The 23,677-nt window shown below is 43.6% G+C and overlaps 1 protein-coding gene across 4 annotated transcripts in view; it reads right to left on the reverse strand.

Moving 5' to 3' along the window:
* efna3b (ephrin-A3b) overlaps positions 1-23,677 on the reverse strand; it is a 55,059-nt gene that overhangs the window by 14,555 nt on the left and 16,827 nt on the right. For 3 of the 4 annotated variants that reach the window (XM_085917700.1, XM_085917699.1, XM_085917701.1), the window contains 2 exons: positions 22,000-22,092; positions 21,566-21,799 (listed from right to left, as the gene is read on the reverse strand). In XM_085917700.1, coding sequence (XP_085773826.1) covers positions 21,566-21,675 — 110 coding nt within the window. In that variant the 5' untranslated portion in view covers positions 21,676-21,799; positions 22,000-22,092. Of the gene's footprint in view, positions 1-11,814; positions 11,964-21,565; positions 21,800-21,999; positions 22,093-23,677 lie in introns of those variants that run through there. The other variant, XM_085917702.1, reaches the window with a different exon arrangement.

The following is a 23,677-nucleotide window of genomic DNA, read 5'->3' on the forward strand; positions in this document are numbered from 1 at the left end:
GAGGATCACAGAACGGACGGAAGAAGGCGGGGAGGGAGGGGCTTATCTCTGAAGTGAAGTTTGTACCAAAGAGTAAAATCACTTTCAATCATTTAAAATGCTTCCATTTGCTTGTAGACTTATCTCATAGGCATCTCGGGGCCTTGTTAAAATGGTTTAATGGAGGCGCAATTAGTTGGAAGGAGTTAAACAATGTAGACACGAGGGTCAAGTGTAATTTATCATCAAGCTGTATTTTGCGGTATAGAGACAAAAAATAAATAAAGTTTTGACAGATTCGAGAAATATGCTGTGGTCTGAGAATACATCCAAGTGTTGTTGAAGTTTCCATGATGTTCAAAACGGCAAGCTGAAGTTAGTTAAATGTAAAACTTTTTTTTTAGGACTTTAAAAGGCCACTTTGATCTAATTTTAAGATCGTGCATTAAAAAGCAAGCACATAACAAATCACTATCTAAGCGTCTTCTATTGATGGTTAAAGCCATGGTGATCTCCATTACGCTAAAATGCAAAACGCTCATTTCAAAATTACCCAAATAAAGCAAAACTATTGCAGTGTTTTCTATCGTTGGCCTTTTTTAGGACTTCTGAACGAAGTGCACGATTGTAAACGTTGAAAATAGATCAACTCTCAGTATGCTAAAACTGAGCATTATTATTTGTCAAGTCGTCATTTCTGTTAACATTCAAGAATCCGGAGCTCATTAAATGACACGCTCGCCTATATTGGACCCGACGAGTCGTCACGTGCGTGTCCACAAGCCAGCGAGACTATCATGCTGAAGACAGCTGTTTCAAACATTGTGTGCTTTTGTTCGGGCTCCTACAAAAAAAAAAAAAAAAATGGCTTCCACACAGCAGCGGCCTGCCAAGCCGAACATATCGAATTCAGCCAAAACACTGAGCTATACACATACACACACTTTTATCATTTACTTTCTGAGGAATTGTGTGTGTGTGTGTGTGTGTGGGGGGCGAAAGTTTGGATCCCCCACAAAAAATTTCAGCTTCCACCGTGTCAAGATTGGAGAGTCCCCACAGAGTCATTTTTAACAAGCGCACACATGAGACCTGCGGGTTACAGTTCCTTAAGGTCTGTTTCTGACTCGGGGGGTGAAATGTGATGAAACCGGCAGCCGGGCCAATCAGAGAAGACCATTAGCTAAACTGGGAATCACCTACAGGTCAGCCAACCACACACACAAGCAGACCGAATCATCCTGGTGTTCTCACTTAAATCTCAATGCTGTTGACTACAGGCTGAACAGAACCTTTTTTTTTTGCTGGCTATCAAGTGTTGCATGTAGACAGTAATTGGACCTCTTGTAATTGGTTGCGGTCCGGCGCTTCCGAGAGTAAATGCCGTCTTTGCATAAACGCGCGTCTTTGTCTTGAGCGTGTTTTTTTCGTTTGTGGTATGATTAGCTGTATTTTGCAACTGAGGTGAGGAGGGTGCATTGGAGGAGAAAAACAAGAAGTGAAAAAAAAAAGTGAGAGCGAGGGGTGAGAAAGAAAAAAAAAATGCTAATGTTTGCAGCTGCAGGAACCTTGACGCTTGGCTCTTGTTTCCTCCACGCACATGGTCGGAGGAGTCACATCTAGATCACGATGAAAGAATGAGTCGGATCTACAAGCACAATGTGGTAACGATCATCTGAATCCACTCCACAAACAGTCCAAATTCTAAAAATCCAAGAATTTTTGAAATCATATAAAAAACATGGCGGACAAATGCAGTGGAATCACCTCAAGTCTGCTGACCTGACATAGAAGAACTGAGCTAGGTAAGGTGAGGCAGGACCATTTCAAGATTGAAACACAAGGAGAAAAGCATCCTGCTTTCTAGATCTGACTATCATCCACAACGCTAAGAAAGAAAAGATCACGCTTCCTTACGATGGAACCCAAATACAATGAAAACAATAGGGGGCCTCGCAATTGAACCCTGCGGAACACCGTAGGACAGTAAATCACCACGCAAACATAGCGGAGGAACTACTTCATAAAATGGTGGAAGCACATGACAAAATAACTTTCATCATGGTGGAATCACTCCACAACATGGTGGGGGAAGTCGAAATGATGATTCATATATGCATCGAGTAGGAGGGGGGGGGGGGGGGGGGTTGAATGGTGCTGTATTTCATTCACAGTTGATTTGCTTCAGTGTGCTTTGGACTCCTTCTCCCACTCACACACACACACACACACACACACACACACACACACACACACACACACACACACACACACACACACACACACACACACACACACAGTCATCAGCACTATGTTATGAGCTGAGACAAAGACCTCCCACCAAGCGCCAAAGTGCAGCGTCAGCTTTTTATCTCTCCCTTTATTAGCCCCTTGCCTCTCGCCTCTCTCCATCCCTTCCTCCTCCACCTCCCACTTCCTCTTCCGTCACGTCCTCTCGGCGCAATTGTGCATGTGTGATGGCGTTTAATGCGTCTTGCTTGCTTCCCAAGGCCGAATACATCATTCTGGCGTTTTTTTTTTTTTTTGGGGGATTCTCCTCAGTGTTGGCGTGTGAAAAAAAATGGAGGTGTGACATACAGTATTGTACGTTCCTTCACTCATCAAGGTGAAGATGGAAAAAAAAAAACATGAAATGAAAAGTGAAAAGGTCATGAAAGACAGGCAATAGTGGACCAGCCCTTTGACAAATGTGTTAGCATAAGTGCTAACGTTACTGCATGCTAAAATGATTCAACCTAATGTTAGCCTGGTAAATTTAAAAATTCAACACAAGTTGATTCGTTCTGCTCCATAATTGGAGAATTTAGTTCAATCATTCGTCAGGAAGTTAAAAACTTGATAAATGGCAATTAGATGATGAATGGTTGAAAGTGACAAGCATTAGCGGGAGCTATTAATAGATTATTGTTAGCTTGATGTCTCACTCTATCAGAACACATTTGTTTTTTTGTTGTTGTTTTTTTAAACTTCTGCTTTGTCTGGGCTCAATCACCTAACACTCACTCCACTTTGCTTTGAATTGATCTTGGGCGTAACAGATGGCGGCTTCTAACGTTGCACAACTCAGGCCGTTCGATCAAAGTCAGATAGAGCGACGCTTAATCTAATATTCACAATTGCATTAATAATTCAAAAGGTGTTCAGCAAACGACCGGCCAATGAAAGCATCTTGTTTTGACTGATGGATTCCGGATTGTTTACCCATAAAATGAAGCGGGGGGGGGAGAAATTAAACAATTACACCAAATATCTTGCCATCGAGGAAAAGTGATCAAGTATTTTATTCCAGTTTGAGTCCAATTTGTGTATTATTCAGCCCCAGCCACCTAAAATATAATTATAAACAAAGCCTAAACTGCACTCCTGCGAGGAAACTGATTTGCAAAACAGCTCTGACATTTTCAAATAATTACCAACACAAGAATTGATCAAATCCTGCCGAGAATAGATTACATTTGTGACAAGAAGGGGCGGGCATCGGACCAACTAACAATCAGTTAATCAAGTATTTTTTTTGTTAGCGATTGAATGGAAGGCCTGTACGAATAATATGAAACTGACAAGACAAACAAATAAGGAACAACTTACGAGCCATTTGATTCATGATGGGAAAAGGAAACGTATTCGTAAACAGTTGCTCCAGCGTAAGTCATCATGGCTTGGCCACTGGGGGGCAGTATAAAACAAATCGTATGCATGTGAGTATTGTGATATTGTCTGTCTACATGTGTTGATGCACCATTTTTGTTCAAATGTCTGCATAGGAGCTATTCATTAGCCTGATAGCATTGTGTGTTAGCATTAAGCTAAGGGCAGGCGAAATAAAAACAAAAAAAAAGGACTCGTATATTAAAACTGAGGACCGCATGTATACATTTTTTGAAAGGTCTCATCTGTATGGCTCATCTATAAGAAGCTTTCTTCAAAAAGCACATTTTGGCCGGCAAAGCATCGAACCTCATCCCCCCCCCCCCCCCCTCTAATGAAGCTTGACCCTAACACTGTCTATTTTATTGCGCACAAAACAACCTCACTGTACCATCCCACTATCCTTAACAAATTCCCTAATTTCTTCCCAATCATCTAATCTCTCCACCGCGACGGCTTTGTGACCCTCCCCGAGAAAGCCGGCGAGACGTAAGGGGGACAAGCGAGAGAAGGAAGGGAAGAGGTAGAGGGCAGCGGAGGGCGAGGTTTCGATTTCACCGCAGACAAATAGGCCGAGTGCGCGCGGCTAACCTCCGCAAATGGGTTTTCGATCTCTAATTCTCAACAGATCTCTACAAAATGATTACATAAAGACACGCCACGCGGCCGGCGGGAGAAAGAAGGACGACGTGAGAGGAGACTAACACCCTACTAGGCACTTTCAGAAGATGTGCACGGCAACAAAGCCACATTTGCACATATGGCTTCCGCCCACTTCCAATATGGATGCCCGTCTCACCCTAATGGCCCTCCTGGTAGTTTGATGATAACCATCGTAGAAGCTCTCACGGCTTATTTGTTGACAACGGCGGACGCTCTTGCTAATGCAGCCCATTAGCGGCTTATCTATGCCAGTGATTCCGAACCTTTATTGAGACAAGGTGGCCATTTTGCATTTGGAAAAATGACACGGTACCTAACATGATACAAAATGAAATGATGAGCTTGTCTCGATTTGTCTCAAAATTGACTTACACTGAGCTTCTTTTCTTTGATTTATTTTTACTATACACTGTTGAAAAAACAAACTTGTAAACTGGGACGGATTAATTGCATTTCCATTCATTTCAATGGGAATCGTTACCTTGATCCATGAACATTTCAATTCAAAAAAAGCATTAGATTGGATTCTAAGAACTCCTCACTTTAAAAAAAAAAAAATGATGACAAAGACAAAGTGAGTCTTTAAAACGTAATTATTCCCCTACGCCAGATCTTTAGGATAAAACAAGTCTTTATGAGTCACCATCAATCTCCTGCAAATATTTCAAGCATATCTGAAGCGTAAATAAATTCCGCTTCTCGCATCTTCATCTACATTAAACCGCCTGCTCGGTTTTATCGGCCAGCTATTGAATCGGAAGGAAGATTCCGATCAATTTTGTGTGATTGAGCGGCGATGGCGCTCAAAGTTTGACCACGGTGCCTTTCCTTCATCGATCATCTCTTTTTTTTTTTGTGTCTTTTGATGACGGATGACAACGGAGCAAGAGTTTCACCTCTCCTCTTAATAAGCCTGCGTCTTTAACTTTGCGTTTGTCGCTCCGAGATTGCTTCTGGCTTCGGGCCGCTTTGAAAAGTAATTCTCCTCCACCATATTCAATTGTTTTATTGTGTCATTACGGAACATTCCGCTAGGCCTATTAGAGCGTAATGGCTCCGGCAAGCCGCATAAGTCCTCGAGAGGCGTACACACCAACGGAGGCGGCCGTGCGCACGCACGCTATTAAACGGCAATGTCGCCAGACGGTGATATGAGTCAATATTACGGCCGAGCGATTTGATTAAGTGCGTAGACGCGCCGCGCGTTCGGGCCGACCGCCATCGCTTTCCCATCGGCGCCTTATAATCGGAATTAGAGGACAGAGACACGCTCGCGCAAATAATACTTTGCTGGCAGCTGGGGGAAGACGAGGGGGTGGGGGGGGGGGGGTTATATGCAGGTGGAAAAAGTAGTCATACTCTGTACTCAAATGATCTACTGAATATGAGAAGTCTACACACCCCCTGTTCAAAGAATAGGATTTGCGATATGAAAATGGAAACCGTTTCAAAACTTTTCCTATTCATGTGACTGACAAACTGTGCAATAGAAAAAAAAACTTTTTGGATATGGAATGACAAATTCGCAACTAAGATAGTGCTGTTGCAAAAGTGTGCACACCCCAGTTTTTTTCCTCCTATTTGTGTCACCTACAAACTGCGCAATTCAAATGAATTGGGGGGGGGCAAGAAAAAATTCGATAAGGAATAAATAGAAGATAGTGCTGTTGCAAAAGTGTGCACACCCGGTTATTGATATAACGTGTTCAGAATGATGGCCATAAAGTTCAACCTCGGTTTCATTGGACCATAAGAAAATCTTTGAGAGTTTTGAAATGATTCATCTTGCAATCATTTTCCACAATCAATCCAAAAACCTGGCTTTCAAACGGGGGGAGGGGGGGGGGGGTGTAGACTTTTCCACTGTATCCACAGATCCGTAAGTACTGTAAGAAAAGTCTTTGTGCTTACTTCCCACCACTGGGCATACATTACCAGGGGCAGCCCAGCGAGAGCTGAAATGGAGCAAGAGAAGTCCCGAGGAAGTATAATGAGGTGAGCGTCTGCTAAGAGACGAATGATGGATGGTGGAGGAGAGGCAGGTGAACCTCCCTGCAGCGGGAGGCCTGGCTCTTCTGCGACAACACGGTGACATCAAATCACCTCCAGCGACTCGGGGGCACACGAGCGCGCACTCGGAGGTGAAAGCCACTATCTTTGGTATTCAGGTGCCGTGCCGTTGCTTGCTAAAGACTAGCTGGCCAGAACATTAGGGACACCTGAACAATCCAATGCAAGGATGAAAAGCTGCGGAATGATGGTTGGAGTTTTGCAAATTTGCGTGCTGACCTATGCTGTGTTTTTACATCTGCCTGTGAAAAATAAATAAATAAAAGAAGCTGCATAAATCTTACCGGATCTAACCGTTGGTCTTTTTTTTTTTCCCCTCATGACAATAAAGCTGTGAGCGAGCAGTTTTACAACTAACATCCGTCACGACGCTTTGACACCGACCGCCACACCGCCGCTTTGTTTTCTATCCCGGGCCTCTCTGACTTGCCGCGTTATTGAGTTTGTGTGTTTTGTTATCCGTCCGTCCACATGTGAGACTCCCCGCCGCCTGATAATGTGGAATTTCACGGCGTAATCGGTCAGGGACCGGAACACACGGCAAAGAAAGCAGAGTACACAACTTTGAATTGGGGGATCTAGGGGCACGCACGTCAATCTGGAAAAAAAAAAAAGTCCAAATAAGCAGAGTTCAGGTCAAATGTGATTATACATCAATAAAAAAATAATAAAAAAAAGGCCAATATTTTATGTACCTTTAGGGATGCAATACATTTTCACTGGTAGTTCACTCAAGTTACTGATTTTGTACACTTGACTTTTATAGCTTGGGAAAAAAATAAGTTTTGACCTCGGCGACCTTAGAGTCCAATAATTGTCCCAATGGGAAACGTTATAGTAGCATGTCACTTTTTATCATTGAGCTAGTTGTGCTTTTGGCACTTGACTTTTATAACATGAGAAAAAAAAAGACCTGCTCTTGGATTTTTCCATGAAAGGAAACAAATCATTAGCACAATTTGTCAATATAATTAATTGGCCTATCATGTCCATATCATGACAAAAACTCCATTTTAGAAGACTTTGGAGCTATGGCCCGGTCAAGACCAAGACTTTGTCATTTCGGGTTGAATCAGTAGTAAAGAGGAAAAAAATCCATCAGGTTCTTCCAACCTGAACCATGTTCACATTGATATGGAAATGTGTGCCACAGAAAAAAATGGACACGAAGACAGATATGCATATGAATAGTATACGAGGGTCTTGTGCCTGCGATACACACTTAGCATTAGAATACATCAGGAATGGACGCATGCGGCCTCCAAAACTGCCCCCCCCCCCTTAGTCCGTCCCAGATCCCCCCCCCCCAACACACACACAGTTTGATTTTTTTTTTTTTTGGGCTGGCATCTCCCCTGCAAGGAAGCCCTTTTAACCGTGACCAGAACTCAAAGCTTCAAAGACCGTGACCGCAAAGACACCCAAGACCAGATCGGCATTGTTATCATGTGTGTGTGAGTGTGCTTGCGCTAACGTGTGTATGTTGTGTGACAATTAGTTCTGAGTGTCTGCTTTCGATGCCATTTGGCTCCGAGGGGCCCCATCCACATTCATCCCGGCACCTCGCTGACTAACTCGGCTTAATGGAATCAAACTTGGCTCATCAAACATGTGTCAGTGCATGAGTGTTGGCACGAGTGTGTATGTGTGTGTGTGTGTTATTTGTCAATATCCAGAAAGTCATCCTGAGTATTGGAGAGAGGTGAGATAGGAGGCACTTTTTTTTTTTTTTTTCCTAATTACAAATGACAAATGTGCTGCTGAGTCGGTCTGGCACCTGACGATGCATGATAACCTCCCAGCACTCTGCACAAGCGCAGCCAGGGAATGCAGACTGTGTGTGTGTGTGTGTGTGTGTGTGTGTGTGTGTGTGTGTGTGTGTGCTGACTGACTGACAGATTAAAACAAGAGCAGAACATCAAACAGCATCTCGCACGGCGCCTCTGATTCTCCGTGACAAAAGCATGACGTCCGCTGCCAATATCGCAGCCGAAACTTTTACTTTCTCTTCAGATACGTTTTTTCGACATTGATTTTCTCCACAGTTTTCTTTCTCACTCACTCTCATCCTCTGCTTCTTCTTTTTCATCATATATAGAGAGAGAGGGGGGGGGGGGGGGGAACCCAAGAGGGTCATCTGTTTTCTTGTCAGGTCTACGAGCGTAAGGGAGGACCAGTATAATTTTTTTTTACAGAAATTCCATTGTAAAGGTAATTTTCAATTTGTAGGAAAAAAAAATGGTTGACATATTTTTGATGAAATGAAATTCACTCGGGATGCTCGATATAATTGATAACTCGCCCATTGCTCAAATTTACCCCCGAAATAAGGATAAAATGCAATAAATTGTTTTTTTTAAGATTGAAAAAAATAAATGCAAAACCTTTCATACATGTCAAATAAAAATCAAATGCAAATAATAAAACCAATAATTGACGACTCATAAATAAAACAAATATATATTCAAAGAAATGACTCACAAATTCAACCAAAACAAAGTACAAAAATTCTTTCCAATAACAATTTCATTTTTTTCCGACAGTTCTAAAATCCTCCATCTTGATTCCGCCACCATTTTGCCATTCCCAATGATCTGTAATATGGAGGATATTGCTTCCAAAGACCTACTGGACAATAATTCGTAATGACCATCACATAATAGTGTCCAATTCGACATGACTGCCGAATAAAGCCAAAAACGTCTGGAATTTTAAGAGGTGCCAGTTAAAAAACTATTACTGTTGTGATACACGCATACCCAATGATGTAGTCAGCAAGTAGTTATTCATACTTGACTAATCCGGAGCCCCGGAGTGGCGCCAAAAAACGGAACGCGGCAGCTGCTATGCTGCTGACGCTCCCACCAGCTAGCCAGCCAGCCAGCCAGTTCTCCGGAGTCATTACGTTATCACACAGACTGCTTGTTAAATATTCACACAAATGATCTGACTGTTAATTGAAAGCGACCGATGGCGTGAGATGAGATAGCACTCGGACCCCCGCGGTACGTTTCATTCTGGACATTCCGTCGTAGCGTATTGCTTTGATTAGCGTATCAGGCTAAGTGAAGCGCAGTCATGGCATTTTTGGTTCATCTCGGACGGTCGGAACGGATTTCGTCGGGATGCGCTTGTGCTTAACTGGCAAGTGGGATGTTGAACTCGTGCGATAATGTTAAATGTAGTCAAGCAGCTGTGCAGGGAAGCCGAACGCCGCCAGGCTAAATTTTTGTCCCGAACATTTTGTTTTAACGACTCCGGGTCGGCGAGCCTCCTTCAGGGACTTTCCGTTGGGGAGCGGCTGTCACCTAAAATTAATAGGCCCGTGTTGCACCTCTGTACGCCTGGATCGGGCTAAATTGGACTTTTTTTTTTGGTGTAATCCAGTAAGAACTTAAATCAGGTCACCAACAGGGAGAACAAACGCAGATGTGTTTTGATTGCTAGAGGCGAAACAAAATATGGACTCGCTCGATTCGCTTGACAACAAGCGACAGTTTGGCAAATAGGAAACGATTCTTCAAACCGGAATCTTCTGAGCGTTTATTGCCACTACTTAAAGTTCAAAAAATGAATGAGTAAGTTTTAAAACAACCACACCCGCTAGCAAAGTCCGCTAACAAATAGCATTGTGTCATGAACACCACTGGTAGCAACACACACAAACAATATAAAGGTATATATTCTTTATCTTCTGCAAAGAACGATTAATATTAGCCCAGGCGTGCAAACTAAAAGAGTCACAATGTAGGGCTGGAACGAAATAATAGCATTTCCATTCATTTCAATGGGGCAAGATAATTTGGGATACAAGTGGAGGCCAGACACAAATAGTACTAGTTAATGTCTTTGATGGATTGCTCAGCTCAGTTCATCCTCGGGGGGGGGACGAGCTTCATCCCGTTCCCACTCGGAGTCCGTATTGACTCCCCGTTGAATGGCGGCGGGAAAGAAGGCACAGGGCGCCGCTAACCAGGAGGCAACTATGGCACGGCCACGCCGCTCCTTGGCGGCAGCCAAGCGGGCCGGCATTGACATGCTAATGCCAGGGACGTTGCGGGGGCCGAAGCTTTTTGGGACTGTGGGCGCTCTGTGATCAAAAAAAAAAAAAAAGGACAGATCTCCCGGGGGGATTGTGATCGCACCGGCACAGTCAAGGCCCAGAGTGATCGGGATAAGCCCGACCGCGGCGCCGCTTTAGTCCTGTCACTCACGCTGTTGCTATTGTTGTCATGCTGAACGGCCATTTTCATCACAATTGACCTCGGCTTTGGCAGTACTGTTCCTCTCGCTACTCTTCCGTGGCCTCCCCTCCTTCGTCTTTGCCCTTCCGTAAGTGAGTTTTTTGTCCGTCTTGTTGTTTTTTTTTTTTTTTTACCCCAGAGGCTGAAAGATGCATGCTAGAATGCGCCAGTCGCCTACTCGGCTTTGATTATCTCGCTTGATACAGTGGAGAAAATCCAACATGTGATGCTGGAAGAATATTTGAACACGCAGCGAGTGGGTGGATTGTGTGTGGCATCAGTCAGTTTTTTTTTTATTTAATTGGACCTAAACTCAAAAAAAAAAAAAAAAAAAGACCCTTTGATGTCATTTCTCACACACTGGACCTCGGATTCTGTGGTCCCCTACTGGGAAGGCGGGGCCAGTGTGGGTAAGACGAAGAGGAATCAAGTAAACATCAAATACATGGAGTAACCTTCAGATGAATTTGAAAATATTTTCTCGGTAAAAAAATCTAAATAACGTGGTTGCGCAAGTGTGCACACCCTCACAACTGCGCCAATCACACACCTGCTGGCATTAAAATCACCTCTGAATAACCCTGAAGATTTTCTGCCAACAATGATGATGAACTGTTCAGAATTCCTACCACCCTGATCCAGAATTACAATCTGTTGCTTTTATTATTATTATTTTTTTTACTCTAGTTCCCATAATCAGCATTGTCGGGGGCGGGGGGGAACAACAACAACAGTACGCTCCCTTGAGAGAGGAAATGACAGCACTTGTCCTCGCATATTTCCCTCGTCCCTCGCCTCGCATGTACGTAAGAAAATGAAACGGGAGGTTGAGGAGGAGCATGCATATTTATGGCTGCCATGCATGTGGGTGGTATGGTTGTATCTGAACACAAGCTCTCCTTCACATATGCACATATTAGGGATGGGAGGAGTGTTTGCCTGGCTGCATAAACTCCGCTAGCTCCACACAACACATTCTATTCTACGACATCTACTCCCCCCCTCCCCCACACACACCCCGCCACTATCTTTACTTCCCTTTCTCCCGGGAAGTGACACAGAATTCTTTTGAACCAGGGGTGCATTCATTTCAACAACCCCTACCACCCCAACCGCACATATATCTTCCAAGAACGGCCCCCCCTCCCACTCCTACTCCCCCCCCCACCCCCACCAAGACAGCGCTCACCTCCTGCGGGCCAAGCTTGGACTTTAATTACCAAGACTGGTAAATTCTCATTCACATGTCGTCTTACTACGGCAAATATTCTGGCATTTCCACGCCTGGGAGCGCTGGAGACTTGCGTGGGTGTTTGCGCTTAGGCCGGCGAGCTATCCCTCGCTCAAATGCGCAACGGCTGACATTTACGTTGGATTGAAATCAAAGCAAATGATACTACAGACACACACGTGGATGCACGCAGCTGGTTGGGCGGGTGGGGGAGGGGGGGGTAGATGATGATTTATATGATGATATACATCTGTAGCAATGTGATTTGCATCCCAGGCAATGTTGCATATGAATGGACCCCGGGAAGCGTTTCATGGCGGTAATGTTATTTTGCCTTCACTGGCGCAGTTATTTCACAGCGGTGAGACCTCATTTATTCACAAGCCATCGATGGAGAAATATATTATTTCAATTTATAGAGCCGCCACGGATACGCGTATGCCACATTATGGATTCTGACAGGATCGTTTTTTGGTTTGAAGTCATCAATCACAAGAATAAAGCCAGGTCAGAGAAGAGGGAACGTTTGTCAAACGTTGTGGCCCGAGAAAAAAAAAAAAAACTTGTTGGAGAGACGCTAGTTTGCTACATTCGGGCTGCCCTTGAGCAACCTTTCGCTGACTCTCCGTGTCTGTGCAACATAAAATATCCATCAGCCCCCTTGAGGATTCATAATGAGTATAATATATACAATTAAAAAAAAAAAAAAAACATGAATTTGCTGTAAGTAAGTTAATTTCCGCAGTGACTCCGACAAACTCACACGTGTGCAAATTCCAAAGTTTTCTTTTAGTGCGGAGGGATTGATCGATTCCAGGACGGGAAGCCAAAAACGTTAATCCCTCATAAACAAGCAGGAAGGAATAAGACACACACACACACACACACACACACACACACACACACACACACACACACACACACACACACACACACACACACACACACACACACACACACGCGCGCACGTACAAACGTGCACGCGCAGTGGCTGAGATTCGAGCGACGGCGAAAGAAGTGATGCAGAGAAGCCAACATTAGGGCTGTAAAGGAGTGTGTGTGTGTGTGTGTGTGTGTGTGTGTGTGTGTGTGTGTGTGTGTAGTATTGTCAGTAAATTGAGCGCAAACACAAACAGACAGCAAGAGAAGAAGCAGCCGCACGCTGAGACGACGGCACAGCGTGCGCCAGCCAGGCCAAGACGCGCTAAACTATCCCCGTAAAAAAAGTTCCGCTCCTAATTACAAATACGGTGGCGGTTGTTTGCATTCAAATATTTTCAGGACCGCTGCCCTGTGACTTTTTAAAACAAAGTCATAATTCACTTAGCGGTGTCCCAATTTTCGGATAATTACTGTACCAGCCCATTCTGCTAGGTGGGTGGGTGAAGGGGGGGGGGGGGGGGGCTCAGACACAGACACATTAACTCTGTGATGTGCGTCATTACGCCGATGAAAGCGGTTGAAAAGCTTTCAGCGTCGGCCGCTTTGTGACAGCTTAAATGGATAAAACCTCAATTAAAGACGTCTGCTTTTTTTTTCTTCCTTGCGGGTAGAATCGCCGTAGTGTGTGTTTGTTGACTAGGCGACCTCCGTTGCCCTCGTAATCAAGTGTCTCTCAAAAATTCGCCCGCTCTCGCTGACTCCATTAAGCAGATAAAAAAAGTCGCAATTCAAATGCCCCCTCCAGAATTGAAATTCTACCGGCGGTTTTTCTAAAAAGCTTTGAGGTACCACTTATTTGGCTTTGTACTTTATCCAAACATACTTTCAAGACATAAATAACACTTTTTTTTTTGGGCATTAATTCGAAGAACATTGTGTGGCTCCTTCCGGTGTGCGCAACTTGGCCACCTGGGGGCAGTATAAAACCGAGCCGGTTGAAAGTCTTCATTAAAGATGCCTATGAGTAGCCTTATATTGTCTGACTATGTGTTGCACCACCATTTTTGTTCGCTTAACACCGATGCTATCTGTTAGCCTGTTTGTTGGTGTTTTAGCCTTTTTGACTTTGCTAAACTGACTTTATTACGGCAAAGCTATGTGGTCGATTTAAATAAGCGTGTAATTCGCTATTTTTGTTTTGTTTGACACAAAACATCACCTAGAATTGATTCCTTCAAATATTGCCTATACCATAAACACATTTACCAATGTAGACCACTTCCAATTATTTCCCATGAGAAACCTGATTTCCCGATCCTCAACCAGATTGTGTGCAACCTTACAGTTTCTAGCGCAGCCCCATTAAGTGTTATTAAGTTGCACCTCTAGACCCGGGCAGGTGGCTGGGATGACAACGTCTACGATCCCCGAGAGGATAAACCCTAATTGTGGTGTCGCTCGGCTTTATTAACACAAGCCGGCTCCGCTCTGTTGTGACCGCGCTCGGCATAAGGCTGCAGACTTGCCATCATTAGCCTGCGAGCACGCCATATGCACATCTGCTGGGTGCATGTGTGTGTGTGGCTCGAAACACATATACACACATACATTGTATATTTATGGATGTATATAAGTGCTTTGAAAACGGGTTGTAAACAGCGCGGCCTTGTTATTAGCACCTGATTACGCCACTGAAGCTTGGCATCGACTGACAACAAGTATGTGTGTGTGTGTGCATGTGTGTGTTTGTGTGATTTGCCTCCAGCCCTTTTGCTGTGGGATTTGTTCTCTGTGGGCAATTTGTTCAAATTTAACACATGGGTGGGGAAGATAAATTCCCGTCTCACCCTACGTTTCTGCTAAAACGCGGGCAGATAACAAAGGGGAAGGGAAAGGCGGTCAGTCGTCGATTTGGCTGTCAGGGATAGAAAAAGTGTGTGTTTATTTGCTTCAGGCCATGTGGTTTTTACTGGCATGTATTTAGCATGAGTTGTGACAGCATCTAATAAATGTGCCGATGCCGCTGTTTTTTTTTTTTTTTTCTTATAGAGGCATTTTCAAAAATGCACAATCTATTATTTCTGTCAAATTCCGCTTTTAGTACAACGATAGTGTCCGGATGAAAATGCTCTTACGAGAAATCTGTATGCAATATGCGCCATTCACTGGCGGTGCTAGGATTTTTTTTTCTTGGGGGGGGTGGGGGGCAATGGTGTCTCTGAGTGTCCGCAAAACCAACCAAATTTTTTTAATTTTAACAAAATTTAAAACTTTAACAAAATATTTAATTTCAACATTTTTTTTTAAAATAATTTTTAAATTAAAAAAAGTCTTAAAAAATCGTAAACTACCCCAAAGTCTGCCTGCGCTTGTACCACGTGACCGCATATTCTTACGCCGACGCATAAACTAGTTCCTCACTCCTTTCCCATCCACATGCAGAAATTTTCCATGTTTCAAACTTTCTTGCGAAAGGTCCATTGCTCAAATAAAGTCCATAAATGCCTGCTTGAGTGCATTTGGAACAAAGATTCCCAGAGACACACTCCAAAGTCTTCCCAGAGGAGCCGGTCGACTTAAATTGCAGGAGCCCAATTTCCGCACTAAAGTTTCAGCAAAAAAAAAAAAAAATCACCTGGTTTGAGCCTATACTGTAAAAGTAATGTCCTTGAATCAGTCATTTGTTCTCAATTGTCACCCAATCAACGTGCAAATCCACATTTAATGGCCTTTACATTATTTAAAGCTTCTGAGCCAACGTTTGAGTTCAAAGCAATCACAGTTAGCATTGGACATCAATACTTCATTTTCACTCAAGTGCTGCTGATGAGTTCCTCATCAGCACGGGAGGGAATGAAACAGTCAATTAAGACCGAGTCGAGCTTCATTTCCACGTCTTACGTTATTATGCACATCAATGGGAGAGATTTTGGTGGAAATGTGTGGAAAACAAGACTTGGTTAAACAAAAGGCGATTACGTTGGATTTGTTCCTCAAACCCATTAAAAACAAAAACATTTATTCTCCCTTTAAATTTTACTGACAATTTCTGAATGATAAAAACCGAGCAAATATGACTCAGATTTTCTCTCAGTTCGTTTTTAGAGCAAAATAAAAATGTTTTTTCTATGCATGTGTAAAGTTAAAGATAACTAAAAGTCTTATATGTTCAATGTTTTACAAAGTGTGGGAAAATGCGCTTTTGCTGTCAATGTAGCCTTAAGTCTATTCATTTTCTAAACCGTTAATCCCGTTAGGGTCACCGAGGGGGCTGACTTAGGCTGAGGGGCGGTGTCCCGAGACTTATCACCTGTCAATCAAAAAAAAAAAAAAGCCACCTTAAAACATCAATTTTAACACTTTCCTTAACTTTATCCATCTCGAGACCAAAATTACAAATATCTTTTTGGTACCGTCAGCATAAACAGAACACAAGCTAAATGAAGTCTTGCATTAGCCTCAAATTCAACGCAACAATGATCTTCTCACGTAGTCGACGAGATGTCAAAAGTTTGGAAGTCGAGACGATGACTTTCTTTGCCGTCTATCCAAATTTACTCGGCGTAGACCTCCGCTGCGTCTTATTACGCCGAGAGCAGTCATCCATCACACAGGTGCGTTCCCTATCGTTTCTAATTAATGGCGGGCGGGGGTTGCGAGTGTCTTCGGCACGCCACGCGCACACACCCCAAAAAAAAAAAAAACTTCCCACACTTTGCTCCCGAAAAGCCAAACAAGTGCATACCTCGCAGGCCTTATTATTTGTGACTAATGACCGCTGGCACGGCCGGATCTATATAACCACTATGATGATTGCTGAGCTGGTGCGTGCGGAGGTGCTATCTGACATCTAGCGACAGAGCAAAAAAAAAAACTCCATGATGGATGACTCGTACATACTAATGCAAAAAAAAAACACAGACGCCACCAGATAGTGTGTGAGTAATAGTCTCCTTTGTGCACATATTCATAAATGTAAATGTTGTTGCGCTAAGTGGGGCCGGGAGACGATGGATTGTTTGCGCCGCTGTCAGGAGCTCGCTTGATTGGCTTGTTTAATGTCGACGCTACACAAAAAAAAAACGCTATTGTGTTGAACAAGGAGTGGGAAGGAATAAATGCGTTGGTCAAACATCATCGATGTTATGATGGTGACCCCCCCCCGCCCCCCTCAACCTTCTGTTGCTCTTTGTTTTGCTATAATTAAACATAAAAGGATTGCGAAGGTTAGGTTAGTTAGTTTGTTCGGTACATCTATCTTCTAACGGTTGTCCTCATTAGGTTTGCGTGGAACTTGGGTCTATACCGGATGACAAAGGTGGGGAGAGAAGCAAAAAAAATTGGACTCAAATAAGAGTTACTTTAGAATATGACTCAATGAAAGTCGCTGTAGACTACCAATAATTTTATAATAACTAACTAGCGCATCTCAAGGTATCCCAAAACACTTTGTCATTGTCATATAGTGGCTCACAATCTATTATTTGTTGTGAAACTCTTCTTTTTTTTGTCTGGATGTCAGTACTATACACCCCTGGTGGCCAAGTCACTCAAACTACAAAGGGGCAATAAAGAGTACGACATTACTTGAATAAAATATTCATTCGCTAAAATTTTCCGGGAAGCCGGAACGGATTAATGGCATTTCTATTCATTTGGATAGGCAAGGATTATTTGTGATCAACTTTTAAGTTAAGTGTGTTGACGCAACAAATTAAACTCTTATCTCAAGGCCCCTTGGTTCTTGTAAACACAAGATGCAAACCAGCATGAGTGACATGACTCCTAACAAACAGCTAAAAATAAAAAACAATTCATTTCTAACCCTTGGAAATGAAGAGATAGCCAGCAAATAACAAATTAGTGAGTCGCTACATTATTAGATCTGGCACGCAATCACAGCGGTGGCTAATTGCCAGGTGTTGGAAGATAATGTGCGATTTAATGAACTGATGGATTTATTTTGGTTTCCGTCACCCGCCGGCGAACGCCGACATCTGTAGCAAGCCGACGAACGCCTCGCCCAGGGACAATAGTGGCAAGTGACTGATCGGCTTTTTTTTTTTTTTGGTGCCAAAGCAGGAAATGAAGCATATTGCCGGACATGAATGCGAGTAGTATCTATTTATGAAACGGCTAATCCTTACTAACAGGCCTGTCTCGCGAGGTTGATGAGAAAGCTCAGAATACGGGATGAGGAGCCTGCAGCTTTTTTTTTTACAGTGTGTTTACCGCACCCGCTGACAGCTACACCGCAGCTTATTATTGGCCTCGGAAAAACCGAGCGAGAGAAACTCCGGAGAGTTCGACAACGCCGGCGGCGAGACACAGCTCGTGCCAACGACAACCTTTTACAACAAGTGGGTGTCGCCCAGTCCGGCCGATATACACGACAAATATTGCAAGTGGGATCTGCTGTCGAGAGGGGGAATTCAACAATAGCGTGAAAGAGGAACTTCCATGGCAACCCTCAATGCGTACTGGACATTCTTTCATAATATAATATAATAAATATAAAAATAATAACAAATATATATATATATATATATATATATATGAGGGTATGTCTATATATTTATATAGTACATTGACACTGGCTCTATGCAAGCAAGGAAAAAGACAAAAGGAAGACGTGAAGATCAGGTCCGTGGAGACGCCGCGTTCTTTAATTAAGTCTTTTTTTTTTTTTCCCCTGAAAGACACACAAGTGAAGGAAGGAGGCTCTACACCGCTGGGAGGACGATTGGCACAGAGCTCAGGGAATCAGGAGGCTCGGGTTACAGATTAAGCCGCTCTCTGATAGCCTTTGTCCGAGAGCCAAGTGATACACGGGCGAAGAAAGACACCTCATTACGTGGAACTTTTAATAAGACGCGTTCAAGTCCTTTGCTCTAAAAAAAAAAATCTGTTAGTGTGTTTAACTATTCCTGCAAGAATAAAAGGAAATTTAAAAGGTATTAGAAGGCCACTCTGCTTGAAGCTTTCAATAAAATATGCGGCGATTTTCACACGACGATTGGACCCGCTCGAATGCAACCAATTAGTTGATAATGGCTATTTATATAGTGGCCAGAAGAAGTTTATTCACTCTAGTACATTCTTGTATACGGATGCGGCAGTATCGGGTATCGGGAGGCTTAGTATCGGCACACTTGTAGCAGCGTTGGGGTTGGAGCAATGTCCGCCATGTGTGTCGAGAGAATGGACGTTTTTAATCGTCCACTAGAATTTTACCGTTTACTGCCGGCGGCAAAAATATTGATCAAGTTTTTCAACGGGTGTGTAATTCAACGATATATATATATATATTTTTTTTTTAATGCTTAGCCCATCCCAATCTGGCACATGAAAATAATTCTTCCAAAATGTCATTTCGATATATTTTCGATCATCTCAACTGTACTTGTTTATGACTCACTGCAGGTCTCTGCACTGAGAGACTGTTTTGGTTCGGGAGGTGCTGCTGTTTTGGTCGGCAACAGGGTCGAAATGAGCACAGGCGAACAATAGCGACTTGGAACTGAAGTAATTATAAAGATTTTTTTTTTCCCCCCCTGCACAAAAATACTAAGGCTCTGTTTGAGAAGAACGATTATTTGTTTTGATAGAGACAACACACCAGTTAATAACAGAGAAAGACGGCGTCAATTTCCCCCCCCCCATGCCGAAATTTCCTCTTATAAAAATAAAAGCGGATGATTGATAAGACCGACGAATAAATGCTTGATTCTTTTTTTCCGGCTGAGTTTTCATATTGTTTACATCTTTAATAAGCGCAGTCGTAAAAAGTGACAGCGGCAGTTCATCTCTTTGTCTTGGGGGCCCAATAAAAGCGGGCGGGAGTTGCAAACAAACTGAAATAAGCTAGCGCATATCAAAGATGAGCAATGAGCCTCACACAGGCAGATAGGGGAACATTTGTACTTCTTAAAAGTATATCAGATTTTTTATTTTTTGTTGTCAAGGATTCACTGACCTTGCTGGAAGAGACTATCTTGTTTTGGGATCACCTTGGGTGATTGTCACGATAAGAAAAAAAAAAACGTCTAGCTTGATGTTAGCGCGTTACTCACACGGGCGAAGTTGCAAAAAGGAGACAAAGATCTGCAGCACTTAAATGGCGAAGGGTGGGGGCGGGGGGGCGTGAGAGGATTAAGAGGACGGAAAAAAAAAAGGACGAGGGAGTGAGAGCGGACATGAGCGGGAGGCTCGGAGACGACGAGAGCGAGGGAAGGGAGAGATTGAACAGTGACCCCGCTAAGCAACACGACGGTGTCAGCCACGAGAAGCTTCCTAATCCAAGCGGAGAGCCGCCGGAGACTGGCGCTCTTCCGAGCTGAGAGGGAACAATATGGACACGACCAAAACTGTGTGTGCGAGTGAAATGGTCCAGAACAGGGAAGGGAGGGAGAGAAGAAGAAAGAAAGAAAGAAAGAAAGAAAGAAAGAAAGAAAGAAAGAAAGAAAGAAAGAAAGAAAGAAAGAAAGAAAGAAAGAAAGAAAGGAAGGAAGGAAGGAAGGAAGGAAGGAAGGAAGGAAGGAAGGAAGGAAGGAAGGAAGGAAGGAAGGAAGGAAGGAAGGAAGGAAGGAAGGAAGAGAGGGAGAAAGAAAGAAAGAAAGAAAGAAAGAAAGAAAGAAAGAAAGAAAGAAAGAAAGAAAGAAAGAAAGACAAATAAAAGTACAAATTCTATGTCCTGTTAGACGTCTTGTGGATTTTCTCATGCATTCCAAACGGATGAAGGCACAAAGGGTTGTCAAGAACATCCCAGATTGGATGCATGAGAACCTGGCAGCACAGCGGAGGAGTGCGTGCCACATCTGCCTCGCTATTCTGAGGTTCCGGGTTCAAATCTACAAGGTCGTCCATCGATGCGAACGCGAGTCATTTCCAATGTGCCCCGCCCCTCGCTCAAAGTCAGCTGGGATAGGCGCGACGCTCGAGATCCAAATTGTGTGTCGTCGTGCCAAATGTAGCGGCACGGGGTTAAGTGCCGCCTTTGTCTTTGGCTTTTCTGGTGAAGGAGCATGGCAGTGAGAAGAGAGAAAAAAAAAATCACTTTTTTGTCATATTTGTTCAAACAGACATAATGATTTCATGATTTCATGTCAATTTGAAGTAGATTTTTTTTGTGAAGCCTCAGGGGTGTGTCCGCAAAAGCATGTGCCCAAGAGCGCATGATAAATGATTGACACCCCATAAGCCCCGCCTCTGACAACCATTGGTTAGTTTTCCTTGGATGTGGTGGCTTTTTTTTATCAAATCAAATCACATGCAAAAAAAAATTGGGTCAAAAAAAGGCAACATTTTCTTCTCCGCCACACATTGACAAATATGACAAAAAAGTTTAGGTTTTTTTTTATTTCCAAACTGATTTGAATGTATTTACACTTTAATAAGTTAGAATAATAATTTTAAAAAAGCCTGGTGAATTAAATAGAAGGCTTTTTAACTTCTTTTTACACTTCCATGACCGCTAACATTAAAAAGTGACTTCAATGTGTGCACAGTATCAAATCGCCAGTTTAACATTCAAATCCGTTTGGAAATTGGAACAAAACGAATGTGGACAATTTTTGCTTTTTGACCTTAGAGCTTCTTTGATAGATTTTTTGGCCTCATGCTGAGTCGTGTTCCAATAAAAATGTTTCATGCACGAACACACTCACACACTGCAGCGGATGAATAACTATAAATTCAAACTATCCCGGTGGGATATAATAAAACAGAAAGAACGGGCAGAAAAACCAGCACATTTCTTCTTTATAATAACGTAACAATAAATAACGCTCGGCACACACTAAAGCAAAGAAGGCAAAAAAGGTCTTACTGGATGTTGGAGCTGTTCCAGTAAATGGAATGCCTGCTGATGGACCCCTGGAGCGGGCTGGCCCAGGTGAGAGTGGTTAGCACCCAGAGAGACAACGGTACCAGAGCCATGCTCTCGGTTCCCCTTCCCCTCCGTGTCTCGGGCCACTTTCGCTCTCTCTCTCTCTCTCGCTCTCTTTCTCGCTCGGTGCCTTCAGCCCACCAAAGATCGCCACTCAAACATCCCAGCTAACGCCTGTCAGACAAAACAGAGGGGAAACAAAATGCTGCATTTGCCTCTTGTTTCATGAATGTCGTCGAAATTGATAAATGGGAGGCGGGGCACGCATACACACACTCAGACACACACACACACTCCTTTTCTTCATTGCAACAGGAGTGTAGCTTTTTTTTTTTGTCTTTTTAAAACTGGACGTGGTCCGTCCTTGCGCTCACCGAGAACTGCTGCAGCCGAGTCCGCCAGAGGAGCGTAGGTGACCGGGGGGGACGCTCAACGAGGGAGGTCGGTCTTCCTCCGAGCATGGAAGGCTCCAAGAAACAAGGCGAAAGAGTTGAAATTAGGCAGTGTTGTCAAAAAAAAAAGAAAAAAAAACAAGTCCTCCTCAAGTTGTTGTTTTTTTTTGAACGTGATGCTGCTTTCTGCTTGGTATTTTTCCTCCCATCAATCAAAAGCAGCAAAAGAATTCATCCAAGGTTCAATCCGACAAGCATCGCATCGCTCCCTCCCTCCGATGAGCCCGCTCGCGTGCCTGCCTCCAGCTCAGCTCCTCTCCTCCGCGCGTCTCCCTCCTTTTTGGCAGCCAGCGCTCGTTCACTCGGGTGGCCCCGCCCACGGCCGTCCACGTCACAAGCGCAGTCCTCCAACGCGGTGGCGCAAGCACATCGGGAATGGCCTGACTGCCACTTCCAAGTTCTTGTCAGCCACTCCACCCATCATCTGCCAGAAACGTCTGACTGCAGCCAGGGGACACATCTGGAGCCCTTTTTTTTTTTTTTCTCAGCATGGCCACGCCCCCTCCCCCCCCCCCCCCCCTACTACTATGCACACATGCGAGCGTACACACTTTCAAGGCTGTAATAACACCTTGACTCATTCTCCTACTTCGTTTAAAAAAAAAAGGAAAAAAAAGTGGTACCTTGACTTGTCAGTTTAATTCCTTCTGTAACGCATTCTGTCAAATCAATTATTAATAACTTATAATTGAATTATTCCATTCCAGCCCACTTTTTAATAAATAGAATCGAGTATGTAAAATTTTTTTTAAAAATGGTTTTGAATCAATTTTGCATCAAACCATTTCGTTTTTTTGTTTTGTTTTTTTGGAAGATGAATACATGCACGGATCCACATTTAATTAAGGCGTTATTTCACTTGTATATTTTTCTACATTTAAGCACAGTGGCTAATTTTGCAGTGCTAACAAAAATGTACTTTTTAATGCTCGTTTTTGATGAAACACTTGGGCCTACTATGCTTTAATGCTTCCTCATAACAGTTGGTGGAGCCAAGAAAAAAAAAAAAAAACTTTTGAGAACCACTTATCTAGGCTAATCTCTTCTCGGCTCATCATTGTTTACAAATTGTCTTTTGTGGAATCTAACCAACCACCGTCTTTATCCAGCACCTTTATCTCCTTTGCGGGTCGCCGAGGGGTTAGTTGGAAGCTTGGCAAAATAGGTTTCCCCCCCCCCCCACCAAATGATATATACGGAACGGCTAAACGTCTGCCCCGCGAGGTTAGGACGAATGGAGCCGAGCGCATCCCTTCATTTACCGTTCCCGTCCGGCGCCTTTCCCACAGGTGCTCGGGTGTCGTGACAGCCGAGGCGGCGACATGATTCAAATCATTTCCGCTCCCTGACCCCCGCTGCCCTCCGCAGTCGCTTCTCCACTCATTCATTAGAGACTTGGCCATGTCGCCCAGGCTGTATATCCCCCAGTTAGACATTAATGCACTCGGCCCTGCCTGCCGAGACCTGGTAAAAGCTTCGGTAATTAGCCCCCCCCCTCCCCCTCCCCCTCCCTTCCTGTGTCTACGCGAGCGAGCGGGGCAGACGTGGGCACGAATAAAAGTTGTCTTTTTGTGTCGCCTGCTGGGATCAAGGAAAGACA

The sequence above is a fragment of the Syngnathus leptorhynchus genome, chromosome 8 (assembly GCF_054491065.1).
Source record: "Syngnathus leptorhynchus isolate UIUO chromosome 8, UIUO_Slep, whole genome shotgun sequence".
Taxonomy (NCBI): Eukaryota; Metazoa; Chordata; class Actinopteri; order Syngnathiformes; family Syngnathidae; genus Syngnathus; species Syngnathus leptorhynchus.